Genomic DNA, 15483 nt, shown 5'->3' with positions numbered 1-15483 from the left:
GACTGGAGCATGCTGGCGTGGACTGCGAGATTGAGCCGTTTCCCACATTGGCGCCCAACATGGGGCCCCGGCTGCATCGCGGGATGGACCATCATCGTGGGGAAGGCTGACGGCGCCCGTTACACAGCCAGTAGCTACTCCAGGTGCGTGACCATTTCTGCAGTGTGAGCACCACCTCTGATGTTCGGTGACAAAGCTTCCTCCGGCTCCTCCTCCGTCGCAGTCATCGAGCCTGGTGTGGGACCTGGTGGCAGCATGGTCTCCTATGTGCTGCTGCAGCTCCCGCCGTCGCTGTTCGAGAAGGGCACCAACGGCGCAGGTGACATCACGAGTGCTGATGTGCGTGGTTCCACACAGACAGCTCGAGAGGACGTGGTGCATGGCGTGAATTGTTCCGGTGAGATTTCAGTAGCTTGAGCCAATTGCCACCGGTAGCAGCGGCTGCACCGTTAGAGCAACGATTGGATTATGAGCAATCTTCCCCTCCTGTGACCCGTGTGCAGCGGTGCGGTGTGGCCTCTGTGGTGGCAAGGCAATGAGCGGGCGGCGGCTCCTTCTGGCGACCTTCTGCGTGCACTCGTCCAGGACGAGGTCGGAAAGAAAAACCAGACCAGGGGCCGTATTCTGTAACGCTTCGGTTTTTGAAGGATTCGGTTTGGCGGTGGCGTCACATTGGGGCGGTCCGTTGACGTAATGAAAACAAGTGAAAGGACAGAGACCAATCGGCGCGAAGGTTTCTTTTTGTGGCAGTGAACGTCACAAACCGAGTAAAAATAAAGCAATTTACGAGCGCTTTTTGGTAAATAAAAATAATTTGTTCATGGTATTGATGAGGTTTACGTTTTTCATCATGAAACGTGTGTGAGTTGTACTGGCGGTGAGTGACTTAACGAATTTTGTTTACTTCGGTTTACCCATTTATGCCGCTAGGTGGGAAGTCGTACGCTAACTTCGCGTTGCGGTCAAAATACACACTCAAGTTCCTCGCACAGTCGGAGCGCTGTCTCTTTTGAGAATATGAATTGTTGCCGGAATCCCTCGTCTGTCATCTCAAAGGCGTCTTGTCGACGTCGAGGTTGTCGCTGTCTATCACGGAGGCTCGCTAAAAGCACGATAACAGGCGCCACTGGCACCGCACACGCCGTCATTTTGCTCCGAGTGCCGCTATCTCGCCCGTGCACACGGCACGCACAGGCTCTGCACACGGCACACCGCGCTTCGGATCAGACCGAAGCAGCGCGCGCGGCTTCGCTTCGTAGCAGACGACAAATTCGGTTTCCGCGTGATTGACATGTGCGTGACGTCATCAAAAAATGCGTTCGCGCCTTGAGGCGATGGCGTCACCCAGGCGGCGACCAATCGCTGCACGCAAACCGAATCCTTCGAAAACCGAAGCGTTACAGAATACGGCCCCAGGTGTGCGTCAGGGGACAGTTTGGGGCCTTTAAGTTCCTGCAAGACATAAACTCCGAGGCTGCACCACCTGGTCTGCCCAATATTCGCGAGGAGTTTGTCCTGGAAGCCAGCCAGGTTTAGGGCCTGCGGGTTACTGCTAGACCTTAGTGACTCAGACGTTGCCGGCACCGCTGATCCTCGTTGAGTGCATTAGCAGTCTACAAGGTTCCACGAGGTTTAGGGCCTGCGGGTTACTGCTAGACCTTAGTGACTCAGACGTTGCCGGCACCGCTGATCCTCGTTGAGTGCATTAGCAGTCTACAAGGTTCGCCCGCCGGTAGGGGTGTAATGCCGTCACTGCCAGCCACCGTGGACAAGTGCTGTCAACGCCTTTGCAGAGGACATGATTAGCGGCATCAGAGCCAACTGTGGATGAAGAAGAGGACAGACGTGCAAGCAGTTGCGTGAGGGACGCGCGAGCTGCGGCTAGGCGCGGCCGGCCGAGACTGGAGCCTGCTGGCGCGGACTGAGGGATCGAGCCACTTCCCACAGCTTGAAGTATTTACACAAACAGCTTTCCCTCGGAAGATCCATGATACTATGTTTCCTAACATGTTCGTACAATTTTGGGCCCTTGATTTTCATTACTATGTAATTCAAGAGCCACTCAAGGCTATAATTCATACCTTGAGCACCTTTTATTTTTGACACTTCAAAGCACGCTCCTAATTGCTGCCACTACTTTTCGGGGAGTCCGGAAAGCTTATCGTCCAGGCTTGAAGCTACGCTCTTTAGTTTGGCTTTCTCTCAGCGTAGCTGTATGTTGCGCCTCACAAGCTACTTAGCGACACTGATATTTGACCTCACCACTTTCGTTCTCCTTCGGCAGGAGGCTTGGTTCAATAAAAGCTTGCGCAGGTACTTGCATTGAACGCACGGTTTTTCATACTGTGACATGCCAAAACAGTTTCGCACTGGGCAGCTAGTTGCCATACTCTCGGCATTTTATTTCCCTGAAGTCACAGGAAGCAAGCTCTTTTTCAAACCATGAACACGCGCTCATTTTGTTGATCTCATAAAGTAGCCTCTCAATGCTTTTAACATTATACACCTCAACCTTTTTTAAGCAAAGTTCTTGCATGAACACTGAGCAATGGTAGCGTGAATCTTCTGCAGAACACAAGACAAATTCTTTGAAGCACACACTGTTCCCATCTTCAGCAAGTAAATGAAATGCTATTGTTTTGGGGCCCCCGCGACAAGCCTATGTGACCGAAATTCAGATGACAGCGTCTCACCATTGAGCAAGTAAAGTTCTTCCACACTACACGTGGCAGCATCTGATGGCCTGCTCCCATCCATGTCGTCGTTGGTGATGCTTACCAAGGAAGAGTCATCGTCATCTTTCCTTCTTTTCCCAAGAACTTCTTTTGATGTCCTTGACTTTTGCTTGGCAGGTAATTTCTTTGAGAAGTAGGCTGTCGTGTTCATAAAAATGGTCGGTACAGAAATTTACGAGGCAAAGACGGCTGGGAGGGATCTCCACAAGCTCTTCGTTCACCACGTGGCTGTAGCTTCAGATAACAAACTGGGGTTCAAAGTGCAGATCGCAGATCACCGACATCTTGCCTAAGGCCTTGTCTGCATGGGGCATGGCCCGCTGCCTCGCTTTAAATGTCTGATCATCAGGCACCACGAAAAGGTTTGGTTCTTCTGCCTTTCTAGCAGAAACGTAGCCCGTTGTACAACCTGGTGCAAAGCAGTGAGTCTGTCGTTCCAGGCGATTTGCTACTGCTTAGTGCGGCATGGCAACGTGTAAAAATAATGTCTGTCGTTCCAGGCGATTAGCTACTGCTTAGTGCGGCATGGCAACGTGTAAAAATAATGTCAGCGCAAGAAAGCCCAACCACAGCATAAAAGCGAAAAAAGAAACGACTGTGGAGCAAAAAGAAGCGAACAGAACCAAGCCAACCGAACGCTGTCGCTGGTTCCGGCAGAATCGAAACTGCCCCGGAGGAATCTTAGATGAGGCGCGCATGCCACTAGTTCCCTGAGCAATCACTGCTACATGGGTCGAGTGATCTGACGCCCACGTTGCTCCCACCCTTGCACGCTTTCACTGCAGCTGAAGCATAAGGCTCCGAGGACGCGACAGGATGTTATCGCACTTGGAGTTTATATGGATGATAACGTTGCTCTGCCTCGGCAGTCGGTCTTGATCGTGTGGTGCGCAATTAAATAGGTGCGTTCGCAAGCAGCCACATTTATTTCAAGCATTTGACCATCTGCGCCCACGTAGGTTTAAATTTATTGTCTCAGAATTCCTCTGCGGCGGCAGTTAAATTTCATTATATTGAGGTTTTAAATGCATGGTGCGCTATGCACAAGAAATTATAAAGTCACAAAAACCTTATACAGAGAATTTCATTCTATTGAAGTCCATCATATGACAGCTTAACTGCATAACCACATTGCTCTCTAGCATGTCGTAAGCATATTTTCAGAGAAAAATCATGCCAGAGCTTCGCAGCCATGATTAAAAAGGGAACAAGTCTCAACACATACAATTATTAACATGTCCTCTTCACAGAACGTCGTCTTCAGCTGCGGTCCGTTGGTTTCAATCTCAAATGCAAACAGCTCCCACTGCAACTTCAGAAGGCTGTTGAACTTCTGAAATAGAGTAGTTAGAACAACACATAATGAAATACAGATCTAGGACTCGTAACACACTTGTTTGATTCTGCCCTTTTTTGAGATGCAGTTGGCTAGAAGGCAGTAGCATAATACTACAACCTTCATGCCATTAGGTATCATCAGTAGCCGTCAAGCCAGCTTACGAATTCGAGCAATTTCTAGAGCAGCAAAAAACTTGTTTTGAACTTTTGGAGTAAAAAAAAATGTCGATTCAAATTGCTTGTTGCAGTAGAACAGTGTGAAGCCATTGGGTGCTGAATATTATTACACACTATGCTCTAAAGTAAACAAAGAAACAAGGCCAACGGTCAGAGCAGAAACCAATGAGGCTCGTCTTCACACGAAAGAGTGCCTTGGTATGTTGCAAACCAACTCTTATTAGTAGGCAACATACTTCTGTGCACCACTCCATAACACCATCTATAGTATTCACGTAATTAACGCACTCGCATATTAAATGCACCCTCAACTTTCCCTCTTTAAAATTTTGCTTTGTTTTCCTCCACTTAATATTCACACCCCCAACATTGTGTTACGTCTCAACCTGGTCATGAGTATACCTTGGACGTTTACCACGTGGCAGCCCCTTTCATCAGCATCGCCCAGACGGCAACAGTGGTCGACACCGACGGTGAAAGCTGACAAGCGTCCCGAATCGGGAGTGCGCACCTGGATGTTGCCACGAGCTGCTGATGTTGCAGCGCCTTCATCAGCGTCGCCCAAACAGCGACCGCGCCCGACATCGGCCATGACGAGTTAACGGGATTAAGACGAGAGGCCAACTTCCAGGAATTGCTACCGTGGGAGCGACAACGATCTCGGTTTCCCGGAAGACCACGCAGTGGCAGCAAAATACGAGTGCGAGGGTATAACAGTAAAGGAGGAGTTGGGGTGAACAAGACAACCCCTCTGATTGGCCGCACCAAGGTCAGCAGATTCCCCAGTCGAGTCTCCTAGGGAAGACGAAGGGATTAAAAGGGGAGACCGGTGGTGCAGTAACTGAGACGTTGAATGTGCTCCTGATGGAGTGGGTTTCCGTACTCGGAGCCAGCGTACATAGTGTAAATTAAACCGTTTTCCTATTTCCTTCTACTGGATGTACTCATCGATGGGCTTGGTGATTTCTTGGCCCAAACGCCACCTAAATCCGCTACAATTGCTACAGTTGAATCTGGATAACTCGAACTCGAAGGGGCCCGAAAATTCATTCGAATTAAAAGAAGGACTTGTTCTCGAAGTATTCGTGCACCATAGCACGATGCACGAATGGTGCGAGTCATTAAATATCGCGGCGTGCAAGCACACAGCGACCGAGGACCACAAAATTGCTACACCGGCCAACGCTCGCTTCCCGATAACGGCAGCAAACAAAACGAGTTTCTATTGAGATGTCTCGGTTTAGATTTTGTCATTGTAAAGAAACAATCGCAAACCAAGCTGACCAAAACAAGCGCGAGCAAGAGCTGACGCGTGCAGACGATAGTGCAAAATGAGTGGTCTGGCTGAATCAGGCGCAAGTATGAATAAGGATGTCGGGCTGGTCCGCATAAAAACCGATTCATATGATGGACCAAATCGCTCTTTTGGACCGCGGTCCGCTTGTGTGGCTGGGGCATTACGGCGCAACACAGAAACGGCAACCTTGCCATTTGAGAGAAGGTAAAAGTTGTGCCACGGTCTTTAAATGCGTAAGCAATTCTATGCTTACCCAACGATAAAACTGTCCGCCCGTCCTTGCGCCCCTCGCTTAAAATGATCGCTTTCAAGATAGAGCCCGCAGCAGCGGGCGACTTTACTTTCGTGCCGCCTGACGCTTCAACGCAAAAGCAGCGGCGAAAACACAGTGCTCAGAGTTATCAGCAGTCGGCACCCCCTGTCCGCTTCACAGTTCGCTTTCAAAATACAGTCCGCGTGGCCGTGCCCAAGTCCTTTGATCAGGGTTCATAATGGTTTGACACTTATTTTTTCTTTTCTTCACGCACGGCGGCGTTGAGTCTCAAAGCTTTACTTCTATGGCGGTGTCCGAGCAATGCTGGTCGGAGGCTCCACCGCATGATTTGTTGCGCTGCCGAGAGCTTTGTCTGAGTGCGGATTGTTCGAATTACCGGGCATTTTCGTCCATTGGAATACAAATAACTTTGAGAGGACCAAAGTGTTAGTTTGAATTAAGCATGTTCGAATTAACGAGATTCGACTGTACTATGCAGTCCCATGATTGTATAACCGTGCTGTAGTTTTTTTAGAGTGACTACAATATTTTACTCTCGCACAAGTGCTTAAGGCATTTTTTTTGCAAAAAGCTTCGTGTTCAAGGTCAAAAAAGTAGCCATGGTGGTTGGTTAAAAATATATGTGAGTACATCATTAGATAGCTCTACATGTCTGCTATATATATGGGAGAAGTTACAAAAAAAGGTATTATTTAGAATGGGCAAGACAACCATTTGGAAGTACACTGCTCTGCAAATCATGAAGAGAAGAGAAAGAAATGGAGGCAAGGCTCGTTCGTGCCAAAAACGTGACGCGGTTTTTCGGCTCCGGCATGAGAGAAGGCAAAGAATGTCGCTTGTGGATGCTATTCATAGCAAAAGGAGAGAGTGCCTATATTAGAAGTGAAGCTTGCCTTCTAGCAGCATGCATATGAAATCATGATTGTATTGCGCTATTACACTGATGGAAGAACTAGATAACGAACATAAAAGAACAAAAAAGTGGACATATGTGATATCACATACGTCCACTTTTCGTTCTTTTATGTTCATTCTCTAGTTCTTCGATAAGTGTAATAGCACAATACAATTATGAATGTCCACCAACTAGCCCCGTTCATTGCTTTACCAAGTGGATATGCAACCTTTTAATTTTTCTTACCTCCTTTTATAGTGTCCAATTTGCAAAAATTTACGGTGGAATACTCCCTAGATGGTACTTTACACGTTGCAATGTATGTAACAAAACTTCCAATGGGACCCAGTGAAATGTGACAACACTGTCTGATCTGCTTGCAGAAATAACGAATGCAAGGCCACAGACAGGAAGATGCATAGCTAGTAAAAGCAGCCACTAGCACACAGGAAAACACATATTGGAGGAATGGCCACAGGTGGTACTAACGCAGTGCTCCATCACGTGTTTAGGTGCTGCAGGCTAGCCCCTCTTGGAGTCATCCTAAAGAGTCCGATTTTTTTTTTGCACTCAAAAAATGAAAAAGAAAGAAAATTCTATGCGTGTCCCGTTTCCCATGCATGAGTATGCAAGAAAAAAGCCAGAGGTGTTTTTCACTTTTACAAAAAGCAAGACAACTCAAGGAGTCTTGTAGGCAACATTCAAAGCGTTGTGGCATTTCTTTAGTGGTGATGGTGCACTTAAAGCAACACAGCTTCGCACTTTGTGGTTAGTGCATCGTTATGACTTATTCCCCACCAGGCACGTATTACTACTTACTGCTTCTGCACTGCATCCTTCGCGCACCACAATCAAACCTGCACGATATCTCACCCTGGTACACAATCACAATTGACCACCTATTTTTTGGAAACTAGCATGGCTGATCCAACAGTTTCCTTGACGCGACATATTTTGCTGAATGTGCTGCCCGAGGCTGGCTTTCGGTCTCATGACCGTGCATTCCTTCCAGAAAGTTTACTTTCTTGAAGCTGGTGTCTCTTAACGATTTTGGTAGCTGCGGGAGTGTGTCGCAAATAAAGAAGATTAAGGTGCATAAGCAGAGACTATGGGCACTGGCTCGCACAGTTGAGGCTACAGCTGAAAAGGATCAGACATCTGGGTCTCATTCCTGTTATTTCGCAAGTTAGCCACCAAGGTAAAATAACAAAATAACTAGAGGCACAAAATTTTTACCTGATACTCTGGTAACTTCAACTCTGGAAAAAGGAGTACCAACTCAGGAAACCGCTGGACCATTAGCCGAGACAATTGATCCTGCAATATGAAGAAATAATGAGATAAGTTGCAAAAAAAGTAATGTACATAAAGTTGGGGCAAGTATTAAAGAAAATTCATATTTACAGCTTCAAAAAAATTGTTGCAATGGTAAAGTATAGCTTTACATTATGCACCATTACAGTACTTCTGTTGTCTGGCTGAGTAAAAGCAACAATCCTAATTTTTACGTATCATATGTACCAAGAATTTATTGTTTGCAAAGATCTAGCTTTTGCATTTTCCATGGATATATTAAATGCAAAAAACTCCAGTTCCGTAAAGTGATTACCAGTGGTAGAACAAGGAATGTTGCTGAAATCAACGTTTCAACAAAAGGGCCCTGACAAAGACAAATCCCATTGTAGAAACATTGGCTTCAGCGACATTCCTTGTTCTACCAATTATTACATTAAGGCCTTCGTTTTCCTGTGAACCTCTCATGTTGTGGTTATGTAAAGTCATACTTTGTGTCGCATTGCTTTCTGTAACCACAAATTTTGGCAAACACATGAGAAACAAAGCTTGTGATCAACCGGTGTTTATAAAGGATAGGCGTTCATTAAAGAGGGTTGAATAGTCAATGTAACGAAGTATGTTCAACTTATCCTAATATCACGTCCAAAGAACACCACCATGTATTTTTAGCCTTTATGTTAGTCATATGTTAGTCAGAAAGTTAGTCATATTGCACGCTGGCCCACCTCCAAATTTAAGTTGGCTCTCATCAAAATTCGGAGTTGGCCCACCCCAAATTTCATTTGGCTCACCCCTACTATAAGCTTTCCCATGCATTTTCTAAGGAGCCCTATGTATCCCTACGGGTATTCCCTCTGATAATTTTTTAAAATTAATCCTTATCTTTTATAAAGCTACCAATCATCTACGTTTATATTGTAATGATTAAATATTTCAAGTTGGCAAATTATGCATTTTTCTGCAAATTCAAGGCATTATACTTTTTGCTTGACGAACCTGTGGTACTCCCAAAGAATTGTTACGCACTAAATGTAGCGCTCAGCTGACGACTTGTAGCCACTTGTTCAACCCGGTACAAGACACGTCAGCATATCCCATGCTCGACCCAAGCCAGGCTTCACACTTCCGCACACCAGCACAAGAAATCAAACCTGTGAATTAACTTCTGCAGGACGCAACAAATTCATAGCACCATAACAGCGGGAGCAAAGAAAGCGCGCAATCGGAAGCGCTGCCGGTAACGCAACTTGATTGCACCGCCGTTAGTTCTCACGAATGCCATGGAGCCCATGTTTTCAGCGGAGCTGTGAAACTGAGTTCTATTAACGTTGATGCGAGTAACTGCATGCGTAAATTGAGACAACAAATTTGTAGCCATGCTTATTTAACTGGAAATCAAATGTGCAGAAGTGATCTCTCCCACGCGTTTGCTCAGGATCTGGAAAGTCCTCTACAACAACCGCGTTTCTTTAGCCACAGAATGATTAATTCAGCAGTCTTCATATGCAATCGTTTTTCTCCCTGTACGCTGAAAGAAATGTTGATCCTTACAGCATTTGAACAGAAATGAATATTCAACAACTTCAAATTGTGATCTCCAGTGTCGAATATGAATAGCAAAAACTTGAAAATTTGTTTAATATTCACCCCCCCCCAACTCCAACTTTTCATTTTTCAAAATAATGCAAAAATTACCAAAAGCTGTTCCTCTTCACTGAAGACACCTTGAAGCCTCAGACGCACTGCACGGATGTCTGCAGCGACCTTTTCCCTTTCTACATTGTCAAACTGAAATTGCAGCAAAGAAATATCATCAGCATCTAATGAATTTAATGTCAGCAACACACTTTAATGTAAAATAAATTCAAAATTTAAAGTCAAAGGTAATGATGGTGGAGATTAAGATAAAATAAAATAATGGATTGGTCAGAAAACCGTGCACAAATCCACCATGCTGCCTTTCATGTAGTGAGTAAATGAGTAGCAAATGTAATCAATAAATGAACCTATACTTATGACTGGAAATTGCATTAGCCTAATGCCAACACGTTTATTTTTCTTTTATTGTAGAAAAAATTTTAGACACAAGAAAGGAATATTAGCTTAACCGTTTACTGCATCAATTTTAATTTTCCTAAGAAAACAATCGAAAGGCCTATGATTACCGTAGTTACCAGAATCTAACGCACATAGTTTTTCCGCGAAAATTGGTAGGAAAACTACCTGTGCGTTACAATTGGATACAAAACCAAAACCACATTCGCAGCGCTGGCAACAACCTACCGCCAGAGCTGTCAAATGCAGCGTCATTGCCATCATAAAATGGCGACAGAGTACGATTTTGTGAAGGCTGAAGTCGGTTCATTTTGTGCGAGACTACGATCCCCAGAGGTATTGCAAGATTTCCGCCATAATCGGATGCCAGCGTTTCTGCTGCTGTGCCAAGCTTGTTCTCTGCACACATTGTCAGAAACTCTGTCGGATTCATACTTTGACAAGGCAATAGTGATAATATTATCTCTAAATGCGATAGCTCAGGATTACCACCTCTGTATGCTTGGTATTCATGACCAACAGAGCGCAAATGGCAACAACAATATACCGCTACCATTATGAAAGTTTAAAAAAAGATGTTTCCCTTCTGTGAAGGTAAATTCTGCATGTCTAGTTTATTTCCGATTGCGAACGAGGAGACATGCTACATTTTTATTTTATAAATCAGGCGTGTGTTACATTCAGGAGCATGTTACGTTCAGGTGCACTTTCCTTTTCTTACTTTAAGCCCAAGAAAATATGGTGCGCATTAAATTTGGGGGCGCGCTAAAATCAGGTAAATATGGTACGCCGCCCCCATATACCTAAAGAAATGTCCCTTCTTAAACAAACACTTATTTGCAAAGAAGAAAAATTGTGTATCACATACTATACAGCATGCAGTTACGGGTATATGTGGTGACAATGCAAAAAGTCATTTAAAGAAAACTTTAAAGAAAAAAAAACTTCAGTACCAATGAAAAAAAAAAGCCCTTTCACATTCTATTAAGAAATGGAGTGTATATCTGAAAGCTCTGGCTAGTACAAGTTTCATTAAACGTGATGTCATCCTCCATTGACAAATTTATTTATTCAGTATCTAGGCTGGATCACTTATATTGCTTCACTTCATATTAATGTTAGCTTTGCATAGTCTTTAGGAGTTTGGCATTCTTGTTTTTCTTCTTCCTAGTGTTGTTTCTTGCGGTTGTTAATACAGTTAAACCTGCTTATTCTGAACCTCCATATAACAAATTCCTGGATATAACGAAGTTTTTCTATTCCCCGCCGTTACTCCATAGAAGCACATGTATTTGAGACCTCTACGTAACGAAGTGGCAGCGGGAGACCCCCTCGAAATAACGAATTTTCCCCGCCGACAACCTAGAGATTTCGCCCCAAATTTTGTCATTTTTGCGCGAGCAGCAACCGGAAGCACCTTCTCCGCCGCGACGGAATGCGAAGCAGCGGCATCGCGCTTGGCGCACTCGAATTCATGGCGACTGTGAGGCGAGAGCAAGCGCATGTGTGCATGTGTGCGAGCGTGAAATGGGCCTGCATCCCTCGACCCGGTGACCTTGCCACTGTGGGCGTGACCTTTCCCCCTCCCTTCATACAGACCTGATCCCGCCGCTTGCTACAGCAAGCCTAACCCGTCAAGCCGGCACTCTCCTTTTCTAGTTGATGTTGCCGAAGGAAAAAAAAAAGTTTTTTATTACGCACTGGCAGCACCACTCTTTTGGTTACTGCTGAAGTCTGCGCTTCAATTCACTAACCTGATACTAGGTGACACTATACGACGCTACCACGCCATCGTGTCACTCGCTCTTCGTTTCCAACACCTCGCGCTTGTGTGAAACACACGCGTCCACACATCCAGTACCTGGTGTGACATTCCAAGGATGAATGTTTCCACGAAAATGGAAAACAGGCGTGCATTACAATCGAGGGTGCGTTAGGATTGAGTAAGTACAGGAAGCGTTTGTTTTTCGAATTTTATACCGAACCTGCATATAACGAAATCCTCTTTATAACGAAGTTTTTCTGGAATTTGTCAATTTTGTTATATCCAGGTTTAACTGTATTAGCTCTTGGAACGTGGCAGGACATACATTATCTTCATTGTGAACACTGCTATCACTTTCATTTTATCAATCAATCGATTATATGTTTCAATTTCTCGTGTAAGTAATGTCTACCTCTTTCAATAATCTATCTCAAGGAGTAGAATTAGGCTACCTGCCACAGCCGATTTTCACCCTTTTTATAAAACTTTAAAATTATCCCACCGTATAGCTTTAGAAAAAGGCCTATTTACACTGCTTTGACTTGCAACAAGCATTTGCATGTTGGGTGCACTTTAAGCGAGCAAAACAAGAGCGTAGCACAAGAATGCATACCTGCCAAGTTCAGAGAAACTAAATCCGGGAGGTCTTCCGACCAGGCGAAGGGGGGGGGGGGCTCTCGGTTACTGCTGACCCCTCCCCCCCTCCCCCAATGTTGATATTTTCAAGTACTGTCAGGAGAACTTCATTACAATTTTATTTACAGATATACAAATGACCACACGAACATTAAGGTCTCACTTTTGCAAGCATTTCGTTGGTGCTAATTTTGTCTTCAAGAATTCTTTAAATTTAATTAAATTCTGGGGTCTTACGTCCCACAACTACCACCTGATTATGAGGCACAGCGTAGTGGGGGACTCCGGATTCATTTGGACCACCTGGGGCTTTTTAACATGCACCACATGGGCGCTTTTACATTTCGCCGCCAACGATATGCGGCCGCCAGGGCCTAGATTTGATCCCGCAAACTCGTGCTCAGCAGCAAAATGCCAACGCCACTAAGCAACCACGGCGGGTGTTCAAAAATTGTTCAGATAATGTTTGATTGTAAAAAAATTCAATTTCTTTCACATTTTGCGAGGTTGACGTTTCCCAGCGTCTTGAACGAGCCACACATAGACGAGCGGCACTACGTCCACGTATTTTTTACTATGTTAAATTGCCGCTCGCACTCTGCATTGCTTGCTCTGTAGTATCAACAAAATACCCAGTGCCACTTCAACTGAGCACTACATAAAAAATACATGGATACTTTTTGCACTAGCGCTCCTTGCTTTTAAAGCCGTGACTAACCGTAGGCCTACGCAATGCCAGAGCCGTTGACGTTGAGAACGATACAGCAGCAATTTCCGCGAGATTTTCCTGTCAACCGTACAACCGGAAGAAATGGTCCAGATCCGGGAGTCTCCCGGGTAATCCGGCAGACTTGGCAGGTACGAGATTGTGTGAGAAATACCCCACCCTATAGCATGGGTGACAAAACTGAAGTCCCAGTGAAAACATCACCAGGTTTATTAACTTCTAATGTGCAAAAGCTCTCCTGCACAACTGAGTGCTGGATTATGTCAAAGCAATTTAACTTAGAACCACAGAATTGTGTGTCAGCAGTTGAGCAAACACATCACGGAATATTTCTGAAGTGGCACTATTAACATCCATGCTAACTGGACAATTAGCCAAGGCCTCTTTTTCATTAGAAAGTTTCCTCAAGTAAGCTCTGTGCTATGTTAGTATGACGAATACAGAACTGCAGGACAAACAGCACATGCAACAAGACTGCACAGTGTCAGCACATTGAAACCTTTGCTAGAAATACAACAAAAGAGCAAGAAATGCGTTGGACGACCAATGGCATCACCTACATCCATGACTATGGCCGCTCTGTCAACTTCCAGGATGATGATAACATGCTTCAGGTTTTAGTGTTTAGTAGCAAGGCGGCATGGACAGAGCGAGACTTTCATTCTTATGGATCTTCTTGCACAATCTTGGCACAATTTTCTACTAAAATGCAATTTTGGAGCAGGATAGCACAGAGGACTGCTCTTTGTGCAATATGGTGCAAGTGCCGCAGTGATTTCACCACCAAAAAAGTGATGGGACAGCCATGGAAAAGAAAAACAATGGTAATCACTTTCTTTTCTTCTATGCAAGAGGCTAAGCGCACCATAAGATCTTCTATAAGGACAAACAATAAAATAAAACTTGCATTGATGTGCTAAAATGTTGGTGTCAAACAATACAGCAGCGCCTTCTTGATTTGTTGTTATCTGGACAGTGGCACTTGTTCACAACAATGTGAGGCTGCACACTACTCTATACCCGTAGCAACAGTAACACATGAAACCACCAACACATGACATATTACATTTGGTTACCAGCAGACAACACACACTCCACATTAGAGCAACCAACTACGTCAATATTCTGAGTAAAATTGTGTATAGACATTTCTTTGCCAAAAAAAAGTACAAAATATTAAAATAGCGAAATTTGTGTCGTATAGTGATAAGTTAAGCACACCTTACCTGAACATACACCAGGTCAGCCAAACGGTGTAGCAAGGCCCCTTTAAGTGTATTGATATTGTACCACAGCAGGCGGGCTTCCCTGGCTTTTCGTTCGCAATCTTTGAAGTCAAGCGGTGAACTATCAATGCCAAGTTCGTGAAGCAGGCTGCTATAGCGATCTTGTGCAAGAACAGCATCAGATAAACGAGATAGTGTCTTTTGAAGTTCTGCCACCAGCTGCCGAACAAGAATGCCCAGACGCCCACAACTGGCAGAGGATATCTGAAGTAACCAAACGTAGACAATAAACATATATTGAACTTATCTACAGGTTTAAGACAAGGCATATTACTTCTAAAAAGCTGTATACCCACCAGATTACATACAGACACTTCTTCCTGGAGACAGCGTTCAAGGTCCTCCAAAAATCCATCTATGCAACTAACAGAAAACTGCTTTCCACCAGATTCAGCCTTAGCACTTTGAAGGGCCTGCAGAAAAATGTTTGGTAAACGTTACTGACAAAAATTCCCCACACTGTATTTCATATTTACTCAACCTGACTACTCTATTAACCCCTTAACCGTTTCAGACGAGCCCAGCTCATCTTTGCTGAGCTGTCTCAAAACCGATATCTCCTTTTGAGCGTTTTGAATGAGACACACTCGTTTGCTGGCTAGTTGGTGTGTCACTTTGCAGATGGCAGCACCGGGCAGGCAATTTGTTTTTTAAATCGCCGTTTCACACTGCCTTAGGGGGAAACTCGTGTTTACAAAAATGGCATCCGGTGGAGGTGACGCATGTGTTTCTGGTCTGTCGTCCCCCCCTGGCGAGTAACCTACCCCCCCCCCCCGCCACTAAAGTTTCATTACCGGAGTTCTGTTACCCCCATAATTTGAGGATTCCTTTGCATTGCCTCTGCCTTTTCACTTTTCTTGTGAAAAGGCAGAGGCAACGCAAGTGAGCTTCACCTCACTTCAAATTACTTTGTGTGTTGTTTTGATCCTGAAAAAAAAAAAACTGCAGACTTCAGTGACCCCCTCGGCAGAGTCTTCTATCAACAGCGTGTGAAAAGCACGT

General features: G+C 44.8%; 1 protein-coding gene across 2 annotated transcripts in view; it reads right to left on the bottom strand.

Annotated features, from left to right (window-relative positions):
• The window catches only part of LOC119443052 (serine/threonine-protein kinase 31-like), a 205961-nt gene that overhangs the window by 84722 nt on the left and 105756 nt on the right, over positions 1–15483 (bottom strand). For both annotated transcript variants that reach the window (XM_049660456.1, XM_049660457.1), the window contains exons 10-14: positions 14778–14894; positions 14422–14685; positions 9708–9800; positions 7953–8033; positions 3961–4068 (exon numbers count right to left, since the gene is read on the bottom strand). In XM_049660456.1, coding sequence (XP_049516413.1) covers positions 3961–4068; positions 7953–8033; positions 9708–9800; positions 14422–14685; positions 14778–14894 — 663 coding nt within the window. The remainder of the gene's footprint in view (positions 1–3960; positions 4069–7952; positions 8034–9707; positions 9801–14421; positions 14686–14777; positions 14895–15483) is intronic.

Source organism: Dermacentor silvarum, chromosome 1, assembly GCF_013339745.2.
Source record: "Dermacentor silvarum isolate Dsil-2018 chromosome 1, BIME_Dsil_1.4, whole genome shotgun sequence".
Classification (NCBI taxonomy): Eukaryota; Metazoa; Arthropoda; class Arachnida; order Ixodida; family Ixodidae; genus Dermacentor; species Dermacentor silvarum.
Note: the sequence above shows the minus strand (reverse complement) of the source record. Positions and strands in the feature narration are given on the sequence as shown.